General features: G+C 43.8%; 4 protein-coding genes across 10 annotated transcripts; 2 read left to right on the top strand and 2 right to left on the bottom strand.

The window, feature by feature from the left end:
* The first annotated feature begins 1,287 nt into the window (after positions 1 to 1,287).
* Positions 1,288 to 3,563, top strand: LOC108596810 (angiotensin-converting enzyme). The gene is made up of 7 exons (XM_017982925.1): positions 1,288 to 2,044; positions 2,100 to 2,224; positions 2,272 to 2,438; positions 2,488 to 3,054; positions 3,107 to 3,247; positions 3,301 to 3,473; positions 3,529 to 3,563. The coding sequence occupies exons 1-7, from the start codon at positions 1,348 to 1,350 to the stop codon at positions 3,543 to 3,545; spliced, it is 1,887 nt and encodes a 628-aa protein (XP_017838414.1). The 5' UTR covers positions 1,288 to 1,347; the 3' UTR covers positions 3,546 to 3,563.
* Positions 3,560 to 10,804, bottom strand: LOC108596809 (sodium/potassium-transporting ATPase subunit beta-1-interacting protein). 4 transcript variants are annotated; one of them, XM_017982924.1, is made up of 8 exons: positions 10,750 to 10,804; positions 9,371 to 9,979; positions 9,102 to 9,239; positions 8,945 to 9,025; positions 8,696 to 8,887; positions 8,533 to 8,593; positions 7,866 to 7,920; positions 4,842 to 4,943 (listed from the first exon to the last, which is right to left on the bottom strand). In XM_017982924.1, the coding sequence occupies exons 2-8, from the start codon at positions 9,428 to 9,430 to the stop codon at positions 4,931 to 4,933; spliced, it is 600 nt and encodes a 199-aa protein (XP_017838413.1). In that variant the 5' UTR covers positions 9,431 to 9,979; positions 10,750 to 10,804; the 3' UTR covers positions 4,842 to 4,930. The 4 variants fall into 4 exon arrangements, with proteins under 4 accessions (XP_017838411.1, XP_017838412.1, XP_017838413.1 ...); XM_017982922.1 differs by lacking the exon at positions 7,866 to 7,920 and having other exon boundaries at positions 3,560 to 4,943; XM_017982921.1 differs by lacking the exon at positions 4,842 to 4,943 and having other exon boundaries at positions 5,775 to 7,920.
* Positions 10,805 to 11,276: 472 nt separating this feature from the next.
* On the top strand, positions 11,277 to 15,329 carry LOC108597056 (inhibitor of Bruton tyrosine kinase). The gene is made up of 7 exons (XM_017983377.1): positions 11,277 to 11,794; positions 11,853 to 12,426; positions 12,482 to 12,609; positions 12,665 to 12,808; positions 12,867 to 13,465; positions 13,527 to 14,332; positions 14,385 to 15,329. The coding sequence occupies exons 1-7, from the start codon at positions 11,364 to 11,366 to the stop codon at positions 15,231 to 15,233; spliced, it is 3,531 nt and encodes a 1,176-aa protein (XP_017838866.1). The 5' UTR covers positions 11,277 to 11,363; the 3' UTR covers positions 15,234 to 15,329.
* On the bottom strand, positions 15,252 to 22,912 carry LOC108597054 (NADPH oxidase 5). 4 transcript variants are annotated; one of them, XM_017983373.1, is made up of 14 exons: positions 22,113 to 22,912; positions 20,714 to 20,808; positions 20,036 to 20,150; positions 19,879 to 19,976; positions 19,701 to 19,821; positions 19,286 to 19,647; positions 18,956 to 19,182; positions 17,637 to 18,894; positions 17,250 to 17,580; positions 16,969 to 17,154; positions 16,063 to 16,379; positions 15,914 to 16,010; positions 15,674 to 15,854; positions 15,252 to 15,369 (listed from the first exon to the last, which is right to left on the bottom strand). In XM_017983373.1, exons 1-14 carry the CDS (start codon positions 22,680 to 22,682, stop codon positions 15,347 to 15,349), a joined length of 3,981 nt encoding a protein of 1,326 aa, XP_017838862.1. In that variant the 5' UTR covers positions 22,683 to 22,912; the 3' UTR covers positions 15,252 to 15,346. The 4 variants fall into 4 exon arrangements, with proteins under 4 accessions (XP_017838862.1, XP_017838864.1, XP_017838863.1 ...); XM_017983375.1 differs by lacking the exon at positions 16,969 to 17,154 and having other exon boundaries at positions 15,253 to 15,369; XM_017983374.1 differs by lacking the exon at positions 15,252 to 15,369 and having other exon boundaries at positions 15,426 to 15,854.
* Positions 22,913 to 26,854: the final 3,942 nt, after the last annotated feature.

Below are 26,854 nucleotides of genomic sequence, written 5' to 3'. Positions count from 1 at the left end.
TTCTAAGGTTCGTTGGCAACTGGCGTTCGAGTAAAACGGGCTTTTTACTTTGACGTAATCTGCATAGCGCGACACGAAAGCCACAAATTGAATTTCCCACTATTGCGCACATGCCAGGATACGCGCGCTCTCTCTCGCTCTCACTCTCGCTCTCTCTCGTTTTATATACGCTAAGCCATGTGCGTGTCGCAGCGTCAGTTGCTTCAATATTGCTGTGTGTGTGTGTTTTGGCCAAAATGTCAAAAGCAACGACCGCAGGCCAACACACACTCTCGCTTATTTGCCATGGCCCACACACACACACACACAGTCGTCAATCTGGCACAGTTTTCTTCTCCTGCCGGCATAAACAAATGCGCTGTATGTTTGGCCAATTTCCCGCTATTTATGCCAACTCTCAACATTACAACTGCTGCTGCTGCTGCCGTCGTTCTTGCTGCTGCTGCTGCTGCACCGCGGGCCGCTGTCAAAATTATTAAGCCCAAAATATGGGCCACTGGCTAACAAAAGATTTGTTTTTTTTTGTTTGCTGCAGCGCTTGTCTTATTTGCTATCAAAGTGCAACATTGCGCTGCTGCTTCTGCTCTTTTTGTTGCTGCTGCACATTGCGCTGCGTATACGTAATATCAATTGATGTCTTTGCGTATGCGTAATTTATGCTTCACCTTGCGGCAAGTCTTGCTCAGCTAATTAATAAATTTATTTTCGTAGCCACAAAGTTTAGTTAAGTCGCAATTTAAACCTTTGTTTAGCTCTTTATTTTAGTTGATTGTAGAGCAGCGCGTTTGCTGATAAGGGCTCAGCAACAAGAGGCGCTGCTTGAGTGGGTGGCTTTAGAAATTATTAATAAAATATAAACAATATAAAAATATATACTTTGAGTTAAGCTTAGTTATGCAAAAACCAACAAACATAAAGTTTTTAACGCATATTTGTGTTTTAAATTCAAACAAAATAATATGATTAGTTTTGTCATTTATAACTTGCTTTAAAACTAATTAGAATTAATATTTAAATAAGCAGCATTTAGTTTTGACAGCAAAGCTAAAAATAGGGCAATACAATTATAGTAAAGTTTAAGTTTTTTCTGCAGCGCTTTTACAACTTTAATAATTTTTTAAACTACCCAAATATAAAGCTGAGTAGAGACTTAATAAAATATATAGCTTGAGGCTCAGCGTTCAGTGCTCAGTACGCAGCGTTCAATGCTAGCAGCCGCGCATGAAATCATAAGTTTATACGCATAAAGTTTATGCAACAATTTGTGCTTGAAGCGATAAGTCACAAAATAATCTTTGCTTGTGCGTGGGCAGCTTAACGGAAATTAAGTTGACGCAGGGCCAAACGATGCGCTGGCTGCTGCTGCTGTGTGTGCCGCTTTTGGTGGCAACTGTGTGCTTTGCACTGCCCAAATCCAATCATACTGCGAGCTATGAGCAGTCTACGCTGCGTATACTTAATGTTGCCTCGCAGCGTATGCACAGCATTTGGGATATGCATAAGCGCATGTTTTTGCAATTGACTTCGAAAGGCAAATCGCCACTGGGACCTGCGCCCACCAAGCAGGATGTGGATTTGGAAACCTACAAGCTGTTCTATGAGCTGGCTGCCAACCTGAGCGTTGTGCCCGTCGAGCAGCTGCGCGATGCAAAGCTGCAGCGACGCGTGCAGAGACTGTCGAAGCTGCAGCTGCGTGGCTTGCGCTTCAGCGACTACGAGCTGGCCAAGGAGCAGCTGCGCAGCATGCAAACCTTTGTCAGTGGCCAGCTGGTCTGCACGCATGAGGAGTGCACCTCACGCAAGCCGCTGGCCATGTATCCGCATATTTACAATCAGAATATGCGCAGCAAGCGCTGGGAGGAGCTGCGTTTCAATTGGTACACTTGGCGCAATGCTATCAACGACAAGGACACAGCACGGAATACGTTTATTGAGTATGTGCGACTGCTGCGCGTTGCTGCCACCTACAATGGCCATGTGACGCCATCGCGCACTTGGTATTTGTACTACGAGACGGAGAACTTTCAAGCGGAAATGGAAGCGGGTAAGCTAAATCAAAACAAAACACAAACTAATATTATATTATATGCTACGCTTAGTTATTTGGGAGATAATGCCGCTCTATAGAGAGATGCATGCGTTCCTTAGACACGCTGCTATGCATATGTATCCCAAGGCGGAGATCAAGGACGATGGCGCCATACCAGCGCCAGTTATGGATCAGGTGCGTAATTGCTGCACTTGTAGCTCTAGCTTAGCCTTTGCTTACAGATGATATCGCAAGCTTGGTATCCGCATCAAATCTTTCCAACGCCACATCCGAATGATCAGCTGCCGTCGGTGCATCATCGCCTGGAGGAGGTGCTGGTTACGCCCGTTAAAATCAATAAGAAGGCCGCTGAGTTCTTTGAGTCGCTTGGGCTGAATCATATGTCGGAGTAAGTGCTGCTCTGCCTGGCTTTACATTTATTACAGCTTAACTTACAGCAACTTCTTTGAGCGCTTTGCACGTCGCATGGGCGAGGATGAAGCTGGTGCGGACTGCAAGTCGCAGGTGTACTACTTCCCACCGGAGGTAGCGCTGCGCTACTGCCCCAAGCCCGACTATAAGAAGCTTATGCAAATACACGGCTCCATGGCCGAGCTGCAGTATAATGTCTACAAGCGTGAGCTGCCATTCGGCTTGGACATTGAGCCCTGTCCGGGCTTTGCCAGTGCGCTGGGCGAGACGGCGGTGCTGGCATCGGGCACGCCGCGTCATTTGCATCGTCTGCACATACTGCTCAACGATAGTCTGACCGAGAATCAGTCGCTCAATCGTCTGTTCCGCATGGGCGTGCATACGCTGCTAGCAGTGCCGCAATATTTCATCAATGATAGATTCCTAGTCGATGTCATGGACGGACGCATACGCACGCAGGACTTGAACTGCGCCTACTGGCGACTGCAGGATAAATACGCGGGCGTGCAGCCGCCCATTTGGCGTACGATGAAGGACTTTGATATGGACTACAGATTCTATCGCGGCTTGAATCCAGATCAATCGAACACAAAGTAACACACTTTAAATTTAAAGTAACTCTTCGCTAATGTTTTGCTTACCTAGAAAATTTATATCGGAAATACTGGGCTTTCAGTTCTATCGCTCGTTTTGCCTGGCAAGCGGTCAGTATAAGCCTGGCGATGACATTTATCCTTTGCACAACTGCGACTTCTATGACAGCAAGGAGGCGGGCAAGCTAATGCGGTAAGCGAAGCCACGCACTTAACTCATTCAACTGCCTCAACTGTTTTTTTTAGCGAAATGATGCAATTGGGCGCCACCAAGCACTGGCGTGATGTTATGGAAATGGCTACGGGTGAGCGCAAGTTAAGTGGACGCGGCATTTTGGAATACTTTGCGCCACTCTTCACTTGGCTAAAGGAACGCAATCAGCAGCTGGAGATTGAGCATGGCTGGGATGCTGAGGACAGTAAGTAGCTCCGCTATGCGCTTAGTTTGCTTAATAAATAAATTTAAATTTACAGTGTGCCGCAAGGAATAAATTTATATAATAAATAAATTTACACACAAAAGAATTCGCTTTTTATTTTGTTATAGTTTTATATACAAAGGCACTTTGGTAAAACGATAGAAGCTTACAAGCTAAAGGCTACGTAGACGTAATATTTAGAGTGTTGATAGTTTATTCGAGTAGTAGATGCGAGATCATCAGCGATGATAAATAAATGAATGAATGAAAGGCACTTCTGGGTTGTTGTTCTTCACATAGTTGTCTCCGAGTCTGGCGGCGTATGATAGTTTAAATTGTAGGCAGGCGGTCCGTTGCTAAGGAAGGCCATGGAGCGTATGCTCTCGCGTGAGGCAGTGCGCTTTGAGAATGACATGTGCGCCGCCTGCGGCTGGGAGCTGACATAAGCAGGCGCCGGCTCTGGCACGGGCGGTGGCAAATATTGTTGTTGTTGTTGTGGCTGCTGTTGCTGCTGCAACGGATGTTGCTGATACAGCGGTGGCGTGCAAGGCGCTTGCGGCGGACTGGCACCAGTTAGACCAGCAAATACATTTTCGGTGGTATTGTAGGCGCTGGAAAGTGGACGCGAGCCATGGAAATTGGAATAGCTGGAACGCACTGAGGGCGGACGATTGTTGTAGAGCTCGTCATGGCTGTGGCCCACATCGTTGAGCTGCGTAGTGGAGTGCTGATAACTGGGATTGTAGTGACCACCACCGAGTACAGCAGGCGGCGGCGGTGGCAGCGGCGGCGAAGCTTGCTGCTGCTCCATAATCATGCCCTGGCCATTGGTGTTGTAGTAAATGGGATCCAGCGGTATGTTCTTGCGATAGCTTTGATAGTAATGGCTGTTGCTCTTGCCCAGACTGCCCAGCTGACCAGCAACATTGTTGCTGTTGTTCAGTATATCGTCGTTTAAGCTTTGCAAATTGCTGGCAGTCAAGCTGCGCTTCTCCTGGCGATGAAACGAGCCCAGCTGTGGCTGCTGATATTGTTGCTGCAGCTGCAGCTGTTGCTGCTGCTGTTGTTGTAGCTGCAGTTGCTGCTGCTGATCCAGCAGCTTGGTCACCGGATTCTGTTGGTATTTGCGCCGCGAGCTGCGCGTGCTGCTGCGCACATAGCTGCCGCTGCTGCTGTCGCCGCCGCCATGCTTGGAACGCAAAGTGTTGCTGCTGCCATGATGCGAACGTCGACTGCTGCTGCCTGCGCCGCTGGACTGGCGCCCGTGTGTGCCGCGTGCCATAACCGAACGCCGCTTAACGCGACGCGGCGTCATGGGCTTGGGACTCAGTTCGCCGCCGTCCTGCTCGAGTGCATCGCCATAGCTCAGCATGACATCGTTGTTGCGTTGCCTTATGGTGTCGCTGCTGGCGCTGAACTCCATGGAGTACAACGACTGGCGATGCTTGGACTGCTTGTTAATGTGCTTCACTGCAGTATATAGAAAAGAAGTAGAGTTAGCCATAAGTTCTCAGACCGCAAGCAAAAGCAAAGCATAAAGTAGCAGCAGTTACCTGGGGTTAGAAATTTAGACGTGTGTTTATACAAAATACGGGATTAGCTACGAGAGAAATTAATGGTTAGCACAGAGAGAAAGCAATAGGGAGAGAGAGAGAGAGAGAGCGAGCTACGTTGGTTAGGCAGCTAATAGTTACCGTTATCCAATTGGAATTAAACATAACAGGCTAAGGCATCAAGAGTTAAAGTTATGTAGAGTTGTGTAAATGAACATTTATTTTTTATATAATTTGTAGTTTTTGTTTTTCTTTTGGAAACGCTTATTGGCACGCAATTAGTTTTTTGCACTTGTAAATACATAATTTAGACATATACAGCTAGTTATATGTTAAATGTTACGCCTGTGCTAAACTTCGCTTTCGTTTTGACTTAAACTAGACTTAACAATTGATATATAGTATATAGTATATGCAACTTTTGTTTTGATTATTAACTTTCATTTTAACTATTAGCTCTAGCTACGTTTTTTCAAAGGCATTTTGTTTGCATTGGCAATTTTCGTTTGTTTTTTCATCTACTTTGAATTGTTCTACAATTTATAAATTTTGTGACATTCGCGTTTTTATCGTTTCTTGTTTTTTTTATGTAGTTATCACAGTTCAAAATAAAATTATGAAGGCAATCGAACTCTTCGCTTAGCGTTGCGCTACACTTTTAACATTTCATTATAATTTCTTTCTTTCTCTTTTTCTATATATTTGTAACATTTTAATTTCTATCACAATTTATAACATTTAAATAAGCCATCAATGGAAAGTCTTTTGTGTATGTGTATGCATGTGTATGTGTGTGTAAATATGAATGTATGTATGTCACAAAAAATTCAGTTAAATGGCTTTCAAGGCATCCGAATTAAAGCTTCGACTTAACACTAGGTTTATATATTTAAACTTTTCTTGCTGCTAGCTGTTCCAATTCCACTTTGTTTTAGTTTGTATATTTAATAGTTTGTGCGTTTTGTTTTGATAACTTTAAGTTTGGAAATTTCATAGCCTTTTGCTAAAGTAGAAACACTTGGAATGGAACAAACTGCTGGCCTGTCACTTTGCTTTAGACGCTACTGTAGTTTTGCAGCTTATGTATTAATGTATTATAATTTGTAGCATTTAATCTCGGTTAGACACAACAAATACGACAACACATACTAAATTTTAATATACAGAGGCGTTAGTATGGACAACACATGGGACACACACAAGCGGCAAGTCGCGCCCCCAGCACCTGCATCAGAGATTTATAGAGAGACACAAACAGACAGAGACACAGACATATAAATGGCAAACACTTGTGCTTATGTAGTAGTAGTTGTATATAAAAAAGGATATATGCTTAACATACTTGAGGCTGGGAGACAGTAAGGGCGGCGCTTGCAACAAAGTTTAAGCTTAAGGATCTCGTGTGTTCATGTCATGTCGAAAATAAAGTCTTGAGAAGTTTTGGTCAGAGGTTTAGGCCTGAGCACCAACAATGGAATTGCAGAAGGAACGTGGACGCGCTTTGCGATTGCTGCGGCGATTCACATGCGGCGCCGAGTTTTGGAGCTGCTGCTCCTCCAGGCAATCGTCGCTGTGTGTGCGCACTATGTAGCCCGGAGGAGCATCGCGAATTTGATCGCAAAAGTTGGGCTGTGGGCGTGGCTGGCGGCGCTGGCTGCGTCGCACCATGGGCGAGCCGTGCACATGCTGCGTGGGCATGGCGTACTTTTCGGCAATTTCAGGCGAGAGATCAGGATAGGGCGCTTGGCCCAGACGTGGTTGGAATATATGCGGACGCGCTGCCGGCGGCGGCGGTGGCGACAACAGCAGCGTATCCGCCTGGCAGCTGTGTATGGGCACTGTGGGCAGTGGTATTTGCGTGGGGCGTGGCACTGGCCTGCGCAGCGGCTTGGGTGAGTAGCTTAGATAGTGATTGCTGACATTGTTGTTGGGACTGGCGTGCTTGGGCGCTTGATAAGCGTTGAAGACAATGTGCGGCTGTGTGGCATTGTTGTTGCTCTCGCCGCCCACAAACAAACTATTGGGCGTGGGACTTTGGAAGGGCACATAGGTGACGCCATTGTCGCTGGGCGACAGATGCTGCAGCGAAAAGGCGTCCTCGTCCTCTTCCAAGTTGCGCGAGAGGCGCTCAAGCGCCAGCTGCGTATACTTGACATCCGGCAGCGACTTGGGCGGCTTGGGCTTGTGGTGTATGCGCGCAAAGTGGCCGCTAGTGCTGCTGGAGTCGCCCGCAGTGGCTGCTTGGAAAATGCTGTAGTTGCTGTTGCTATTGCTAGCGCTGGCTGCCAGCTGCGGATTGGAGTTCTGCAGCGAGGCATAAGAGAGCGAGGGCGTGGTCTGTGCGCTTTGCGGCGACATGGACGTGGACACGGACATGGACATGGGACTGGGCTTGGACTGATAGTGACGCTTGCGTCGTTCGCTGCTGCTGCGACTCTGCGAGGACTTGTGCCGATTGAGACTGTTGTTGCCACTTGTGTGGGTTAAATGTGAGGGTGTAAATGATGCTTGTTGTGGTGGTTGAGTTTGAGTTTGTGGGTATGCGTTATAGTTATTTGCTGTGTCTGGCTGCAGTTGTGACGTTTGTAAATTATTATTATCGAGTGTATTATTTTTGCTGTTGCAATTGCTGTTGTTGTTGTTGGTCTTGCTGCTGCTGCTGTTGCTACTGTTGTGTCGGTGTCGGTGTAGTTGCTGTTGTTGCAGTTGCAGTTGATGTTGATGATGATATTGCAGTGAGTTTTGCTGTTGCTGTTGTAGCTGTAGCTGCTGCAGCTGCTTATTTGATTGCATTGTGGCGCTTGCAGATGTTGTTGGAATACTTGTATAGCTCACGTACATTGGATGGACAACGGTGTGCTGCGGACTCTTCGCATCGCCGTTCATGAAATCGACTGTAAACCAGAAATTGTTTAAGATGCTTTAACATAGTTATAGTTGTGGCAAAAAGCAATCTTAAATGTTGCTATTATGAGAGCTTAACAAAAACATAATATGTATAAAATATAGTATATAGTATATGAGATAACATGTAGAACAAGCAATTGGTTTATGATTATTATAATGTATGAGTTTTTGTTTGTTTTTTTGCATGGCATAACAGTTGCTGTTGTTGCTATTGACAATACACGCTTGACATTGATTGGTTAATCGTAGACATGGGAAACATGCCCTTTGGGGTTTATGTGTATACATAATTTGATAACAATTGTTTATAAATAAATAATACACAGCACAACATTTACACATTCCTTTTTTTCGCTTCACAATTTATAACTTAATGCTAAGGCATGAATGGGTATGTATTTTTTATAAAATATAAATGTAGTTTTTAGTTTTATGGCAATATATGTGGGTATATGTATAGGGGAAAGTGCTAATAACCTTAAGTGATTATACAGACAATACAATTGTTAGCAATAAAATGACCGAATGACCCATTAGTTTTGAATTGAGTTTGACAAATGCATATGTGTGTCAATAGAAATGTTTACAGTCAAACTTACATCTATCGTCCTCATCGAGAAATATACAGCTGATTAGAATCGCACCAAGTATGCCCAGCAACTGCATAATAAAAAATAAAAGAGCACACACACAATTTATATAATAATAACAACAGCATTGTGTGCCAGAGCTAGAGCACTTAAAACTGATTAATGCTCTCACCGCCAGTGCGCACTGCACGCCCGAGTGTGCCACTTCCACTAGTGGATAGTCCAGCAGGCAGTCTTCCACGCGCTCCGGGCGCAAGGGACGGAACGGATCATCTGTTGTTATATTATAGGTGGGCTTGCAGCCATAGCCATTCGCCTCGAACCACGAGAAACTGCCTGTGCCCATGTTGAGCAAATCGCTGTCCTGTAAGCAAAAAATAAAATCAATTAATTTTGTAGGGCAGCAACCTCAATTACTTACTCTATCCAGGCCGCCAACATTTAGATAGAAGCATATTAAAAACGCATTCCAGCCAATCCATATGAAGTTCCATACCAGATACTGTTGGTGGAGCAAACAAACATTTTTTGGTTTATGCTTATCGCCTTATCGCTTTATCGCTGGCAGAGGTACTTACGGTTATGATGTATTTGATTCTAAAATGATATGCGCCATAGAATCCGAATATTATAAACAGAATTTGAAAAAAATTGACCAATATGGGTGCCCACATGTATCCGAGAAAATCGAATACCTGGCGTTCGATAATCGTTATCTATAATAGAGAATGGGGGGGAAATTGAATAACAGATAACGTGCATTGTTTGCATGCATTGTAATAATGTACAAAACAGAGCGTAGATAATAAATAATAAATTAGGGTCAGAGTTTGTGGGCCCCACTTACCATTTGCAGGAAGCATGTTGACAGCAGAAAGTGTCGCCGTGTACAAGAGCACGAGCCCATCACAGCATAATTATTCCATTCAAAAATATGTGCCAAAGTTTAGTGTGTGCTTGTGTGTGTGCGTGTGCGTGTATGTGTGATCTAATGCAATGCTCTGCATTGATTTCAGCTTTCACACTCCACACTTCTCCACTCTCTTCTCTTTTACTTGCGTTTGCTGCTTTGCTGCAAGCGTCTGTTGTTCTTTGTTTATAGTTTACACTTTATTTAGCTTGAGCGCATTGCGTTTTAATTGCTTCTTGTTATTTATTTATTTACGCTATGCTATGCTTGTGCTCGCCTGTTATCGCTTTACGTTTTATGCTTGCCTTTCTATTGGCATTTCCGGGCATGAGCTATGTTGTTGTAGCTGTTGTTGTTGTATTCTTTACGCTTCAACAGCCTGCATGCAGTAGCAACCTGCTCAGCCACTTGTTCTCTTTCGCACCTTAGAATAATATGTTAAAAGGGAGACGAAGAAATGCAATGCAGCTGCCAACAAGGAGGACTACGGACTATACACTTGACTTCGTCGTTGTGGCTATCGTAGGAAAACCTGATCTGTGTGAACTAAAAGTAAATAAAAAAGAAATTAAAGCGAAATGAGCGGCGGCTATTCACTCGGCTACCGAGAGAAACTTTAGTCTTCCCACTCACAGTCACACACACATACATAAATTAATTTCTCATGCACACTACAAACGTATTTAGTTACAAATCTATGTACATATACAAAAGTATTACGTGCTTGTGAGCAACAAACAAAATATACAGACACATGCACGAATCCATCTATGTATGCGTTATTGTTTAAACCATTTTCAAGCGCGCACATTGCCTTGCCCAGGTCAAGTAATTAATTAATTAATAAAGATGCCAGCGCTATCTGTTCTCTCTACGGTTTCAATTAAGGCCCATTTTTGAACAGTTTTAAGTACAAAGCACACTCACACACTGATGCAAACATATTGAAGCTGATGCATGAGTATACGTGTGGATTTATTTATGAAATATTGTTTTGCATACTAATTCAATTGAGAGAGGGGCTCCTAATCAAATTAATGACTGTGACAACACATTAAGTGTTTGTATATATTTCGTTATTAAATTCATGACGCGTTCTACTTCTGGTTTATGACTCAATTTCAAAAACAATTTGTCTTCCCTATTTTTGTGTCACCGCAAACACACTCACATACACATTCACACACGTTGATTCACTTATGCTTCGTTGAAGCCACAAACATATGTTTAGAGTTTATTATCTGCTTGTCCATTTACATAATATGCCCGTTCAGCGGCTGCCTTTATTTTATCAATAAATTAACACCCTTTCTTACGTAGCAAGTGCGCGCAGCGCGAAATCGCGACACTTCAACCAATAACAAAAAAAAGACTAAGTGTGGCCAGCTTTGACTTGATGGCTTTCACCTTTACCTTTCGACAAATTAGGGTGACCGATTAGACTGGTGGATGATACTACATTGAAAATTCAAATGATGCGCGTAACCTAAATTTATAAATGCGAGCGAAATGCATATACAAATTAGCGAGTATAATCTACAATAATTTAAGCTCGATCAAATTAGCACATATCATCTACAATGAAAATTAACGCAATGACAGTTGGTATTGGCACGTATCATCTACTATGAAAAGTCAAATATTGCGCGCAAGAAAAATCAAATTGTGTGTGCGAAGTGCAACACAGAGCTGGAGTAATAAAAATTTCTAACTTTTAGTAAACAAATAAATCGCAAACAACCAAACATTTTTAAAAGCGTTAATATGAAAGCTTTATTATGAAATTCTATTTAATTTCATCACCATTGATAAGTGCTTGCGCAAGTATCGATACCTCAGACGCCGTGGCATCGAGTGCAATAGTAAACACACAACAACAAACAACGTGGAATTTGCAATTATCCGGCGTATTGATTAAGTATACTAACAGATGTCAGCTCTCAAGAACCAGGAATACGACTGCACTGCCAAGTGTCGTCAGCGCCAGCATGGTAACATCCTAACAGCAGCGCTCACAAAGCGCTCCATTGACGATGGCAATCTGGCGGCGTTTGTGGCCAAGACCTGTGCCAATTTTTCGAATATACGGGACTATCTAGGACGCTCCGCAGTGCATATGAGTGCTTCAGTGGGTCGCTATAGAATATTAGAGTGGCTGCTAAATCAAGGCGCCTACATTAATGAACGTGACTTTGAGTCCGGCAGCAGTCCGCTGCACCGGGCGTTATACTACGGATGCATTGATTGTGCAGTGTTGTTGTTGCGCTACGGCGCCAGCTTGGAACTGCTAGACGAGGACACCAGATGTCCATTGCAGGCCATTTGCCGCAAGTGTGATATTGATATGAATACAGATTCGCAGTAAGTTGGAAATACTTCAAATTAATTTATGTACATATGCTAAACGATTGTTTTGCAGAAACGAAATACTGGTTTGGGGATCAAATAAGAACTATAACTTAGGCATAGGCAATGAGCAGCTAACACAAGCACCGCAGGCGGTGGACTTTTTTCGCAAATCAAACATTTGGATTGAACATGTGGCGCTGGGCGCTTTCCACAGTCTATTTTGTGACAAAAAAGGACATCTATATGCAGTGGGCCATGGCAAGGGTGGACGGCTGGGCATAGGCGTGGAGAACAGTCTGCCTGCACCGCAGCGCGTCAAGGTGCCGCTGAAGCACAGCGATGAGCGCATCATCTGCATAAGCGTCTCCCGACAGCACTCACTGTTACTCACCAATCGTTCGCTGGTATTTGCTTGCGGTGTCAACGCGGATCATCAGCTGGGCGTGCGTGATGCCGGTGAGCAGTTGACAACATTCAAAGAGGTGGTGGCACTGCGCGATAAGTCCGCCCAGAATTTGCTGCGTGTTTTGGCCTGCGATCAGCACTCCATTGCATATAGCAGCAAGTGTGTTTATGTCTGGGGCGCAAATCAAGGACAATTTGGCATAAGTGCCAATACCACAACAATTCCAGCGCCCATAATGGCATGTAATGTGTAATTAACTAACATTTCAGCTTGACTTTACACACAAATTGCAGATGAAGCTGCCAGACAAGTGCACCATACGCTTTGTAGAGTCTAACAATGCTGCCACAGTGGTTTACACAGAAGATATGCTCATCTTCTTGTTCTATGCATACAAGACTCGCGTCATCAAGACACCCTGGTGAGTTAAAGCTACGTAGTTATTAAAAGATTATTAATTTATTTATGTTTTGCAGCTACGAGGATCTCAAGAGCATTGCCGTCATAGGCGGCAATATAAAGAACTCCACCAAAGGCTCTGCAGCTGCACTGAAGCTGATGATGCTAACAGAAACAAATGTGGTTTTCTTATGGTATGAAAACACGCAGCAGTTTTATAGGCAAGTGGCAGCTTTGTTAATTTTGCTAATGTATATAACATAAACATTTTTATTACAGATGCCACTTTGCGCTTATCATGCCAGAGATTAAGAAAATCATTTACAAGTGCAATCAGATCTTATTACTCACACAGGATGGCTGCGTTTATCGCGGCAAATGTAATCAACTTATTTTACCCGCTAGCGGTCAAGAGAAATCCAAACGAAATATGGATATTTGGCAAATTATATCATTATATCAGAATCGCACGGAAATATCACGTGAGCATCATGTGCGCATTGATTTGCAGCGTGTGCCAAATATAGATCGCGCTGTGGACATTTTCTGTGATGAAAGCTTTGCCTCGTTTGCTGTGCTGCAGGAATCGCATTTAAAATATTTTCGCAAGCCCATGCTGGCGCGCAGGGAGCACAGCTTTAAGAAACTTTACCACGACACAAGCGATACGGATGCAGTGCATGATATTGTCTTTCATGTGGATGGTGAATGCTTTGCTGCGCATAAATTTATTGTATTCAGTCGCGCAGCAGGCCTACGTGAGCTTATTCGTGGCTATGAGGATAAGAATATTTATTTAAATTTTGACAATTTGACGTGCAAAATGTTTGAGCTGGTGTTGAAGCATATTTATAATAATTATTGGCCCAGGGAAGATGGTAAGCGAATGCAGCATATTAAAGCTAAACTTTTGTAGTAATATATATATTGTTTTAACAGATATTGATTGCATGCAGCAAAGCCTTGGCCCACAGCATCCGCAGCAGCGCATTGAAGTGTGCCAAATGCTGCTTACACATTTGGAAAAGTTTGGACTGGAAGAGCTGGCAAAATATGTGCAAAGCTACATTAACGAGCAACAATTTCCACTGCCCAGCAGACAACGCTTGCAACGCCTGCAACGCTCAGCTTACCCTGAGCTCTATGATGTCTGCATTGTGTGTGAGGACAACAAAACGCTGGACGCACACAAATGCATTTTGGTAGCACGCTTGGAGTACTTTGAAATGATGTTTATGCACAGCTGGGCGGAGCGCGCTACCGTCAACTTTGCCAGCGTGCCGCTGGAGTACATGGAACCAGTACTGGATTATCTATACAGCCTTGATACGGAAGCTTTTTGCAAGCAAAACTACTCGGAAACGTTTCTGTACAATATGATAACGCTTTGTGATCAATATTTTATTACATCGCTGCAGCATGTGTGCGAATCTTTAATATTGGATAAGATAAGCATACGCAAATGCGGCGAGATGTTGGACTTTGCTGTCATGTACAATTGTAAACTTCTGCTGCAGGGCTGTTTGGATTTTATATGTCAGAATCTTGCGCGTGTGCTTTGCTATCGCAGCATTGAGCAATGCGAGGCGGTCACTTTGAAGCTAGTCAATGAGCATTATAGAAAAATGTTTAAAACTGTATTCGACTATAGACAGATAACACCTTTTTCGGAGGCTATTGAAGATGAACTGCTGCTAAGCTTCGTAGATGGCTGTGCAGTGGATTTGGATTATCGTGCAGATGCAGTAAGTTTGTCATATAGTTTATATAAATAAATTTTAATATATTTGCTTTCAGGACGCCTTAAGCAAGCAAGCTGTGAAGCACAAGCAAAAGGAGCTGCACAAGCAGGATGCGCGCCATTATGAGCAGCAAGCTATAAGCAGCATGATGCGCACATTGAGCGTTAGTGAGAGCACAAACAATGAGACTGCTACAGCTGCTGCCCATGCAACGTCAGCTGATGCCAAAAGTTGGCTACGAGTGGTGGACAAAAAGGATCAAAAACGCAAGCAGGCAGAAACTGCGCTTAAAGTTAATAACATTATCAAACAGGAAGAGCCTGCAACGCCCACATTGTCTGTTATGTCGCCGCGTGCGTTCGTGGAGCGCACGCCACAAAAGGAACAAACACCGTCACTGCCCAATACGCCGACTGAGGACAGCTCACCTTTAAGCAAAAGCTATAATCTGGATTTAAGTTCGTTGCTGCCACAGTCACAGAAGCTATCACAAAAGCAACGCAAGCGCTTAAGCTCAGAGTCGCAAAGCTGGCGTGCACCGCTGGAGCTGCCAAACACTCCTATAGCTGTGCCCAATGCTTGGGGCACTGTTGCCAGTCCAGAGAGCGCAGAGCCTTTGAGCTTTGAGCCTGCAGCCACAGGCAGCAGCAGCGATCCCAGCTCGTTTGCCAATATGATGCGTGGCCGCGACAGCTTCTCCAAAATACAGGCCGATGAGCGACGTCAACGCGAAAGCTACGAGCGCATGCGCAACAAGTCACTGGTGCATACACAAATTGAGGAGACTGCCATATCAGAGCTGCGTGAGTTTTATAATGTAGATAATATAGACGATGAAACGATTACCATCGAGCGCAAGAGCAGACCCAGCGATATTAACTTTAGCACCTGGCTTAAGCATTGAAGTTTTACATTTATATTGTGTTGCTATTGTGTATTGTATATTTTGTTGCTAATCGATTTATTTAATTGTGCTTGTGCTTGGGAATAAAGACATGGCGCCGTCGTTCCGGCGCCTCAGATGTAGAACTCGGAGCCACCTGCAAGTTGTTTCAATTTAAATTTACGGCGTGCTAATGGACGGCACAAAGCTCAAGCTACTTAGAGTAACAAAATATAATTTTATTTTTAAGAAGATATTTACAAGCTTTGAGACATGCGCATAACATATGAGGCAACAAATAAAAACACACACATGACAAATAAATAGCAAATGAATAACTAAGCCCAAAAACCAGTAAACCCTTTAGTAATGACAAATAGACAGCGAAGACTTAACACTAGCGGGGGGACACACACAAGATTATGGATGGCATTGTTTGTTGGCTTAGAAGCACTCCTTACGGAACGAGAAACCATATTGATCGCACTTGACGCGCAGCGTCTTGGCCAGCTGCGGTGGCCCACAATAGAAGACGGTGACCTTGCCCTTTTGCTGTGCCTGCAGCTGCTTGAAAACCTTATCCCAGTTGGGACGTCCAGCATTGGTGCGCGTCTTCAAGCCCGTTATAAGATCACGTTTGCCCTGCAATGCATGGATAAATAAATAAGCAGCTTAAGCTTTGGGCCAACTCGGGCACTGACCTTTTCATGCAGCAAATCCAACGCTAGCTGCAGTCCTACAGCTTTCATATCCGTGCGCTGCAAAGCGCTGGTTATATACATGTGCATGTCCAGAAATCTATCAGATTAGAATATAAGTTATAGCTTAATTAAGTGAAACTGCAGCTTACCTTTCCATGGCACCACCCAGCTCCGCCTGCTCGATTTCAAGCTGCGACAGCAGATTAACAAACCACTCAAACGAGCGCTGATCACGATTTATCCAAAAGAAGTCCACCTTGCGCAGATTCATCACAGACTTGGGTATCTCGCTGGCCCACTCGAACTGACAGCGCGGACAGCTATGACGCGCCTTCCAATAGCGATGCATTATGGACTGCAGTATGGAGGCAAATGGCGTTACACCTATGCCGGTGCCTATCAGAACTGCGTGCTGTGCACCAAAAATGTGACTCGAGGGCGCGCCATAAGGTCCATCAATAAAGATCTATATAATTAGAAGAAATTGTGATTTTTGTAGGACTTTTGTGTGCCTAATGAGCTGTTTAATAAGTGTCTAAGAGCTTGAGATGTAAAAGAATCAATTCAAATTTAAAATTAATATTAAGTTGAAATTAGCGATGTAAATTATTTGCAGCAAAGTGTTCAAAGTGCTAGTCTCATCTCATTTCATTAATGTTGACAAATGTTTTTAATAAGGATAAGAGTTAAAATTGATTTACTAAACATATTTATAATACAAATTTGATCTGTTTTAGAATATAGACACAAAAATGTGGTAACTAGGCTTTCATTATTTTAAACTCATATTTCCATATTGCAAGCCCTGATTTATAGAATTTGATTTAAGCTCAATGAACTGAAGTCTGAATGCATTCACAAATTATTTCAAATGGAATTATATGCAAGGTATTAACAACTAATTAAAATTGATAAAAAACGAATGCATTTAAAAATTCCTAAACTATTTCTTCTACATCTCTGTTAATAGCATGTGCCACTAATTCGATATTTAAATGCAACTTGCTATAAACGCTCTTTTCTAACTGTTTGTGTATTGTTGTTGTAAGCCAAACCTCCATGACGCCGGCATCAAGTGTAACCTTGCCACCATTATTAGTTGTAGAGCTGCCGCCGCTGGCAGCGCCCGCGCTGACGCCATTGCCAGCTGTGCGATTTGTTAGGGATGTGGACAATGAGCGCAGGAATGTGGGGCGAAGCAAGCGCGACTTTCTGTTGCCCGCAACCGTGTATGTGTTATCCTTTGAAGTTGGAGGGATTAAGAGTTTCGATTAGGCTTAGAGACTAGCTGGTTAGTAGCTGGGCAGCGCACCAAGAGAGAGCCTGGCATACTTACCTCCAGCGGCCTATCCTCAGTGCCGGCCAGACTGAGACGCGTGAGCTGCAGCTTATCGGCGCCGCCGCCACTCTCGGACAGACGGCCCTGCTCAGCAGCGTTGGCTTCAGTCACGCCATTAGCCTCGCCGAGCGCCAGCGGCTCGCTTTGCTCCATGCTGGGCGTCTTGAAGGCTATTATCGTGGGCTTGTTGCGCATGTAGCGAAAACTTTGCGCCAGCGACTTGTTCTGCGGACTGAGATAAGCCAATCCCACGCTGTTGTGGCGTGCGCGTCGCATGCGCTTGTCATCAAAGGTGCGCGCCGACTCCGAGCGTCCCAGATTGCGCAGCCTAATAAGCAAATATGTATTGATATATTGATTTCAATTAAAGCGCGGCATACTAACGTCTTGAGGCGACTGCGCTTCTTGCTCTTCATGCTGATGTCGGGCAGTGAAATGCTTTTCTCTAGCGGCCGCTGCTTGAGGCTCAGCTCCTCGCGCTCCTCGCGCTCGTGCGTAAAAGCGCCATTGGCAATGCCCACAGTCTTGCTCTTGGGCTCAGCCGCATCCTTGCGCGAAAACGTGCGCTGCAGCGTCTTCTTAATGCTGCGTATGCGATTCACGCCCGCCGTGCCCGCCGGCGGCTCAGTGGGCGCTGCTACCAGCTTACGCTGATGCCTGGGTGGACGCGCCGGCGGTGACTGCTCGTTAAGATTCACATTGACCATGTTGCGTGCCAGAAAATCAGTTTGTGGCGTCAGTGTCGTTGAGCTGGGATTGGATTGCGCTAGCAGCGCAGGATTGCGTGATTCGTTGAGCAGCATAAAGCTGGGCGTGGGTATGGCATGCATATGCTGATTGGTCTCGCCCTTGTGCAGTTTCTGCTGCTCACGCTCAAAGTAGCGATACAGGCGATTTGTCCACTCGCCCACGGTGCGTATGTGTAACCACATGTAGTCCTCCTGCTCGGGCGCAGAGCTTATGGTAAACGGATGCCACTCATAGTTGGCAATGGCGGGAATATTCACAAACACATAGTCGCCCGGCCGGAAGTTAAAGTTGAACGGACGCTTGATGACCAAATGTATTACCTTGGAGGGCAGCAGCAGACCCGAGCTTATATAAGTCTTGCCATGCTCACCGCGCATCCAAACATAGCGCAGCACGCGCTCCACAATATAAACCAGACCCGGCAGCATGAACCACTTCCAAAAGTTGGGACCATGAAACAGGCACAGAATCCAGAACGGCACATACAACAAGTGCGTCCAATAGAACACCTCAAAGCTGCCCTTGCGCCGCACAAAGGGCTGCGAGCAAATGAACATGACCATCAAAATGACCAACAAGGCGACACCTGTTGGATTAGCACAGCCTGGTATGAGTCCAAACAAGCCCGGACGATCGGTTAGCAGCCATTCGCCTATGGTATAATGTCCTGCATTGATCAGCGGATCATTTATAACAATGATGGAGAAGTTGAACAAATGCATTATGGTGTGCACCAGACTGAACACTGATATAGTTATGCCTGTAAGCTTGTGCAGATAAACGTGATGATCCAGCGGCAGAAAGGAGGATAAGCCTCGAGAGCGTAGATAAGTGAGCGAGTGTCGCAGCATCAGCACCAAGACCCAAGCGCAGTTAAAGTTCAAACATTGGCCTGTCAACAAATAGGTAAAGTTATAAGCTCAGTTATATTTTTTCTTTAGTGATAAACCCACCACAAGCTCTGGCTATGATAACAAATCCATTGCTCGCTCTGTATTGTATGGCACGCGATATAAACAGGCACAGATTGACGGCTATATAGAAGAAGAGATAGGTGACAAACACCTGATTGTTCTTCATATACGCCAGCGTTAGCTGATGAGGTATTTTATTCCACAGTCCTTCTTTTTTATTGCTTGCCGGCCGCTCCTCAGCTATGGGCACCAGCCAGCGATCAATGCTGCAAATATAAATATATAAATATAAATTTTATTATAAAGAGCTTCATGTAAATTGCATTTAAAATTAAAAAAAATATTTTGGAAAATATTTATGTTGCTTACGTTATGCTGAGATTTTCGAGTAGACCGCCATGCTTATGCAGTTGATTTTTGAGCGCCTCATAGGTAATCTCGCCACTATTGTGTGGATCCGCATCCTCGAACATGGCACTGGTGAGATCCTCAATCTGATCCTCAGAGAACTCCATGCCATTCTCCTTAATACAATGCCTTATCACATCATGCAGCTCCTTGTGCTGTATGAGACCATCGCCATCTATATCATAGACTTTGAAAAGAAAACGTATTTTATCATCAGCCGATTGTCCTGAGAACTGATGTATGGCATCTATGAACTCCTGCAGCGATATGGAGCCAGAGTTGTCCTTGTCAAAGATTTGAAAGACGCGCTCGGTAAAGAAGGGCTAAGCAAATAAAGCGATTAGTAAGGTAACATGGCCAACTTGTAGCTGCTTACATTCTTGGAGGTGACAATCTTTTGAAACTCCTCGCGTCGTATTTCCTGCTCATTGCCCACAGTATTGCGAAAGAGCTGCTCCAAGCGCGCCAGCGAGCTCTTGTCAAAGCCAGTGCGTGGTCTGTTCAAGAAATAAAATTAATTAAGCTTTAAATTAAGCGCGTGTGCAATTGCTTACCTAGAGTTAGTCAGATGTGAAATAAACTCCATCACCTGATTGGTTGAAATGAGATTGGTGCCATCGTTGTCTATCAGACGATACAGCTTATCTAATATCTATAAAAAAAAACAATATAATTAAGCATTTATTAACTAAACTTAGTTGTTGTACTTACACCACGCGTATGCCAGATATCGCGAAAGTTCTTAAAGCTAACTTGGCTCTTCTCGCCGCAAATAACATAAGCCACCGATTCAATTTGCTCGGCAAAATCCATTTGGCGATCGTCGCTGCAAAGTAAAAGAGTTTGCAAGAATTAACATTAGCAATGCCATTACTGACTAACGAGCTGGCAGAGCAACAGACAGAAGCGTAGTGAAGAGGGAAAAGTAGTAACCCCTTTGCTATTACTGGCTGCCTACGCCTTTGGAGGCAGCAGCAGCCTCCCTCCTCCACAGCTATATTTGTATTTTGAATGACTTCATTACGACAGTCCAGGCCAGTTGACAGGCCTACGACCGTTGCAACGGCATGTGGACTATGTTAGCTGTTGTATATGTTAACATACAACACCAGATAGCATCGCCATTGGCGATGGCATCGCATAGCTCGCTAGCTAGCCGACTAGTTGGTAGCCAAGTGCTGGAATGCCTCCAAAGCACGAACGCACAGAGTCTCTGGTCTCTGGTCTCTTTTGACTATGCGTGTGTTTGTGTATGCGTGCGCCCAAGTCTTGGACGGTATTGAAATCTTGGCTGTTACAGCTTTTTTGCTAGCATCGGGCTAATTGTTTTGGCACCAGTAACAACACAAAAAATAAAACCAATCTCACTCTTTCGTTTTGGTTACTCACGTGAGTCGCCCCTTGAGATGCTCGATCCAGCGGTCTTGGAGCAAGTAGCCATTACGCTCGAGATCGAATAGTTGAAAGAGCTTCTGCTGAAATTCCTGTAAATAATTGTAAAGAACATTTTCAATTTATATTATGTGCTAATTAATTTATTTATGTACGCTGTTTAAACAAACACCTTTTGTTTACAATCGCAGCCAAGATTTATGTGCGCATTTTTCTATGTGTGTGTGTGTGTTAATAGCTGTATGTGTGTATGTTTAGGTAACTGTTTGAATGCTGGCTAGCATCAACTTTAGAGCTAGCCGCAGCGCTGAACGCTATTTAGCATTTATTAAACGCTTATTAATATTTTAATGACATTCAATCTCACGATATTTTTGTGTTTTGGTCTGCACAGCGCTAACTACTCAGATATGCAAAGCCCAAGCTCACATTGGTCACACTACGCCTTTCGTGCTGGCGCGGGGTGCAGCTGCGGCTGCCCAGCGAGATGAAAAATGTGCATATTTAATGGATGAGCATTCAGCACTGGGCCTGGGCCGTTGCCGGTGCCGCTGTCTCCGTTGGCTGGGACTGGTTGAACCGCTTTCTTGAAGACGCACACTCAAAACAACAACAAAATATTTATTTTGTGAAACAAGTCAAAACTTTGGCTAAGCAACACTCTTCACTTAATACTCTCAATTAACTTGAATTCAATTTAAGCAATTGTATTTAAATTATTTGTTTTACTTGCTGCACAACTTCTGTGTAGAAAATATGAAATTGCAAATTTGTGCTAAAATAAAATTGCATATTTAGTATAACTGCATATTTCATACCAGTTATTTGTTGTTAACGCTGAACTGAAGATAGCCAAGCGTTTAAACAAATGAGCTTACTAATTGTTGCTGATTTATGTAATTACGTATACGTGATAAATGTGCTGCTAACTAATTTAAAGGAAATGTTTATTATTGCATAATTGTGCATATCATTATATAAGATTTAACACATACAAAATACTTTTGATAACGTTACTTATTGCTTCAGTTAGTTAAAGTAGCTGCCGCTGCCAAAGGGCATAAAATATAAATCGATACAAAAGAGCCATATACAATAAAAATAGCAACAACAACAAGAGCATAAATAACAACAAAATTAAAACAAGTTTTGTTTTCGAATCTTTCGTTTTGCGGGTAAAGGACCAGAGCATATGTAGCACAAGGTCAACAGACAGACAGACAGACACTGAAGTTGTAGTTGCCTGTCGAAACCCATGTCCACTGCTTAAAGATGCGCTGCACACACACACACACAGTCACACACACACTAACACTTGCGCATTTGTATAACAGTTTTTTGTTTGTTGCTGGCAATTAATGCAGCTACATTGTTGCCGTAAGCGTAGGCAACTTACCTCATCCAGAAATAGTTTGCGAAATGCCTCACGTGTATGTTTTCCCTCGCCAAAGCGAGCGCTGCACTCCGATATCAAGAGCCAGCGCTGCTTCTCGCGTCGCGCTTCTAGCTCCATGGAGCTGCAGTTTTTATCTAAATTAAGCTTGTATCGCTCCATGTACAAATTCGATTGCGGCTCATGCGCTACTTCCTGCTTGCCGTTGTCACCATCCGCAATCAGTATGCTAGGCGAGCTAGCTGCCAGCAATGTGGGCGACTCCATTCGCACGGATACGGCATCCAAATCCAGCACAGCTGCGGGCTCCACAGCCAGCGTCGGCGTCTCCTCCACAGGAAACTCGCGTGAGCCATGCATGCGCTCCAAATACTGCACAGCGGACTGTAGCACATGACTAATGCCGCTGGGCTCTGTCTCCAGCACGGGCGCACTTGTGTTGCTGCTGCTGGGCAGCTCATCCGAGAAGGACACCTTTTTGGGTGAGCGCGAGGGGGTAACAGGCAACTCTAGTGATTTGCTCGACGACACTGAGCCGCGATGATTGTCTGTCGTCTGTATATCGTTATCCATTTTTTTATAATTCAACAACAAGCACAACAACAACAGCAATGCGACATTTCTTTTGCACTTTACACTTTAATTGGCAGACAGACAGACTTGGCTTTGAATTTGGCAACTTATCGATAACAATTGTGGCTGTCGTTTTACCGTTGGCTTAACGAGAAAAAAAGCAACACGATCGCGACTAGAACGAAACGCGTACGACACAAAAAAGGCAACGGCAACACCAATCGGACGCAGCAACGAACAGCAACTGAAAGCGAAAGCCCCACAACACGAACCCCCAGCCCCCAAAAACAGCAGCTCGGCTTCGTTTACGCTGCCGCAGTCGCTGTCGCAGTTGGCGTCGCTGCTGCAGTCGCTGCTAGCAAGCTGTTGTTGCTGCTGTGAATCTGGCTTGGAACGCGTTTCAGTGTGTTTTCAATTATTTTCGACGTGCTAAAATCGCTTTAATTTCTGCGATGATTTCGTTTTATTTTATGTCTCTCTCTCTCTCTCTTGAGCAACTGGACATGGCATCTCTGTGTCATAAACCAAAATACTTTAGCAAAGATCTGTTGATAGCTCCACTCCTGCTGTTGCTGCTGCTGCTGCTGTTGTTGCGCCGGCGGCTGTTCTTAGTATTTTGTCTGCTACCTGAACTGACTAACTGACTGACTGACTGATAGATATTCTAATTTAGTCAGTGCGATTGATGGCATTGCTTGTGTATTTATTTGATAACGTGCAAATAATTCACATTTACCTTTTGTTGTTGTTGTGTGATTTTCTTTTGCTGTTTTATGGGAGCGTCTTCAATTTTTAATTTCAACGCTCGTGTTGTGTAATAATCAAACTTGTTTATGATGATGACGAACGTGTCTCTTACCGAATTCTGAGCACTCAGCTGCATTTGTAACACATTTTGCACGCTATATAATAATAGTTATATATACGTTCATAGTTCTAGCTTATGACTTACTCAGCTTATGCAGGAAATGCTTATCAAGAGTGGCTTAAGCTAAGCCGCTGACAGCCAACACTTGAGCTTGAGTTTAAATGGTTCGCGCCGCGTTGCGGCCCAAAACTTTAACTCAAATTCAATCACTAGCAAGGTCAAGCTTCAAAAACGCTGCAATCAGCGCTTAGACACTTTCAATCTCTTGTACGTTATATTTACTTTTATCATGTCATTGAACTTGGCTGGCACTCTCAACTGCAGCGCCTTGAAAACAACAAAAAGCTGGCGTAGGGCAAAACAATAGCGCGGCATATTTTTTGGAGCATTTTGGGGCTATACCCCGCACTTGCTACCAATAATCAGCTTAGGCATGATATATGCCTTTGGTATGTCTTTGTGCAGTAGATATTTACGTACTCATGTTACACATGTCGCGACTTTATCTATGCCGTTATGTTATGTAAAATGCAAACATGTCTTTGCTCAACTCTGAGGAGCTCTGTAATGTGTTCATCTATTGTTCTACAATACGTGCCGTTTTTGTCGTAGCTTTTAATTAAAACCATTGTTACGCTTTTGATAAAGAAGCTTGGATATTAATCAAAATGTTCCTATGGGCAAATAGCAAACGCTGGAAAATGCAAAATGAACACACTCTACACACACATGAATTTAAATTGTAATTAAAAATAGCGGGCAGTTAATATTTTATTAGCTCGTAAAAATATCTCAATCTATCAATTTTTATTGCCAAGTTCGACACACTAACAATGCTAATGAACACTCAATTAGTCAGCTAGGCCACCAAATGAGCTAAGTAAACTAAGTGCATAAATCATAGATTGTAGAGTATATAGAACTTAACTTAAATATTAAGTATACGCAAACTATTGAAAGTTATTTTTAAAAATGCAATTTTTCTATTAAACGCTAACTCAATTAAGCACTATATATATAATATAATGCATGCAATATTTAAAATATTTTTAAATTTGAAATGTTCCAAATTAATTCTTTAAAACCAATTACAAATTGTTTGCCACTGTTAACAATTTTTATTAAATACAGCGCATTCTTTTAGTTCATCATTTTGCTTTCTGCTCAGCAAACGGCTTACATATTTTTATTAATAATTGCATAAATAACAATGCCCAATATATGAATATGATCTATTGATTAATGTACGCCATTGGCCTTAGCTGCGGTCAATGGTCGACTGCGTGTCCAATTGTTGCTACCACTTACTTTTATTTTTCGGCTTCAGTTCAGTTGTTGTTGTTGCTGCTGCCCAAAATGGCGCTGCATTTGAATTTCGATTGAGATTAAACAGTTGCAGTTGCTGTCAAAGTGTTTAAAGTTTAAACTGTTTTTATCTGTAGCTTGTAATCTTTTAAGTAGTTGGCTGCCTGTAATACGTAATCTCACTACTTCTCGCTCTCTCTCTCTCTCTCTGTCTGTTGTGCAGTTGACTGTCAAGCGTTTATGGCCATTGTTGTTAATTGCTAAAATTGGCATTCTGCAGCGCAGCGGGGAGCGCAACAGCAAGTTACATTTTGCACAGACTCCCAGGGGAGATTCCAAGTTTGAGGCAGCAACAGCAGCAGCAGGCGGCGTAGGCAGACTTTAATTGAGCTCGAATGCTGGCGCTGGCGCTGCAATTGACACCGTCAACATAGGCCAATTATAATGCCTGTAATGCCAGCTGCGGCCGCTTACCAAATGTATATACAGCATATAAAGTATGCGCCGGGGTGGTCGCTTGTCTCTGCTCTGGCTATACAGATAGTCAAGTCAGTTCGGCTTGGCATGCAGATTGATTTGCTGTGGCCTAACCGTTGGCAACTTTGTACGCAATTTTCCAAATGGCCAGCACTGAGCGTAGTGTCATCAATTTAAATTAACTTGCCGACATTAACAAGTCTCTGTGTTGTTGTCTCTCGCTCTCGCTCTGGCAATCGCTGCCGTCATCATTATCCAAAACATGTCATTAGGCTGCGGCGCTGCAAACAGAATCCTGTTCTGACACTGCTATCAACTGTTGCAGTTGCATTCCAAGCGAGCAACAAGTTGCGTGCGGTTGAAGCGGAAATTGGCCAAAAGGCGCTTAAGCTGCGTCAGACGCAGCGCAGACGCAGACGCGCTAACATCACCAGCCAGGCAGCCAGCAGTTGTTGTTGTTATACTCCTGCTGTTGCTGCTGCTGCTGCTGCTGCTGTTATTGTTGCATTTATAGTTGTCGTTTGTTGTCGCCTAATAAAGCAGCACCGCGATCGCAATGCTAATTAAAATAATTGAAATTTCTCACGGGAAACGCGCAGCTGGCAAGTGTCGCGATTGCATTTGAGCCACTGAGGGCAAACTATGGCTTACAATCGATGGCCATATCCGTTGCGAGTGCGGCTAATTGCAAATTGATCTCAATGCTTGGCAGCAACCAACCAAGCAGCCAACCAGCGACCAACATTGTGGACATGTCCAACAATCGAATTGACAGGCACAAGCCTAAGCAAGCTCAGGCTCAAAGCGCTCTTGGCACATTTGATGGACATTAACATGGATCATAGCGTCGGCGGCAGCAACAACAGCAGCAGCAGCGGCAGCAGCAACATACATGTGGCATGCAACATCCTTTGGCATTAACTGCGCTGGCATAAATGCATAAATTTCATTAGCCAGACGCGCGCGTCTCTGTGCAGCGCGTATAAATTTTGATTTGTAGACAGTTCTGTAGCGTATGCTATGCGTCTGGTGTTGGCACTTAAATTAAATGTCAGCTTAGTTAGTTGCGTAAATAATTCAAGCGCTTTGTAGGCGCAACAAGCCAACGAGCTAGCTAGCGCTGTTGCATGCCACAGATCTAAGCTTGAGATAAAGCTAGCCCAAAGTTATATGCACACGACTTTTTGCGTAAGGTTGTCGAAAATGATTTGCAGATCAAGATTTCCAGCGCACAATTTATGTGATAACAAAACTCAAGTCAAGCCAAGTGCCTAGCAACTCGATCAACAACAACAACTACAGTCTGAGAGCTTGAGCAGCCTTTAGCAGCTGCTCCAATTAGCGTTCGCATTTTCTATTTGCAATGCAAACAATTATTAGTGCCTTGTGCTTGTAGCGCTAATAATGACGCCTTTAAATGTGCAATAACAATTTTTAAGACGCGCAAAAAGTGCATCAACTAGCAATCAATACACTGCCCCCCAACACACATACATACATATGTGTGTGTGTGTGTGTGTGC

Source organism: Drosophila busckii, chromosome 2R (assembly GCF_011750605.1).
Source record: "Drosophila busckii strain San Diego stock center, stock number 13000-0081.31 chromosome 2R, ASM1175060v1, whole genome shotgun sequence".
Lineage (NCBI taxonomy): Eukaryota > Metazoa > Arthropoda > Insecta > Diptera > Drosophilidae > Drosophila > Drosophila busckii.
Note: the sequence above shows the minus strand (reverse complement) of the source record. Positions and strands in the feature narration are given on the sequence as shown.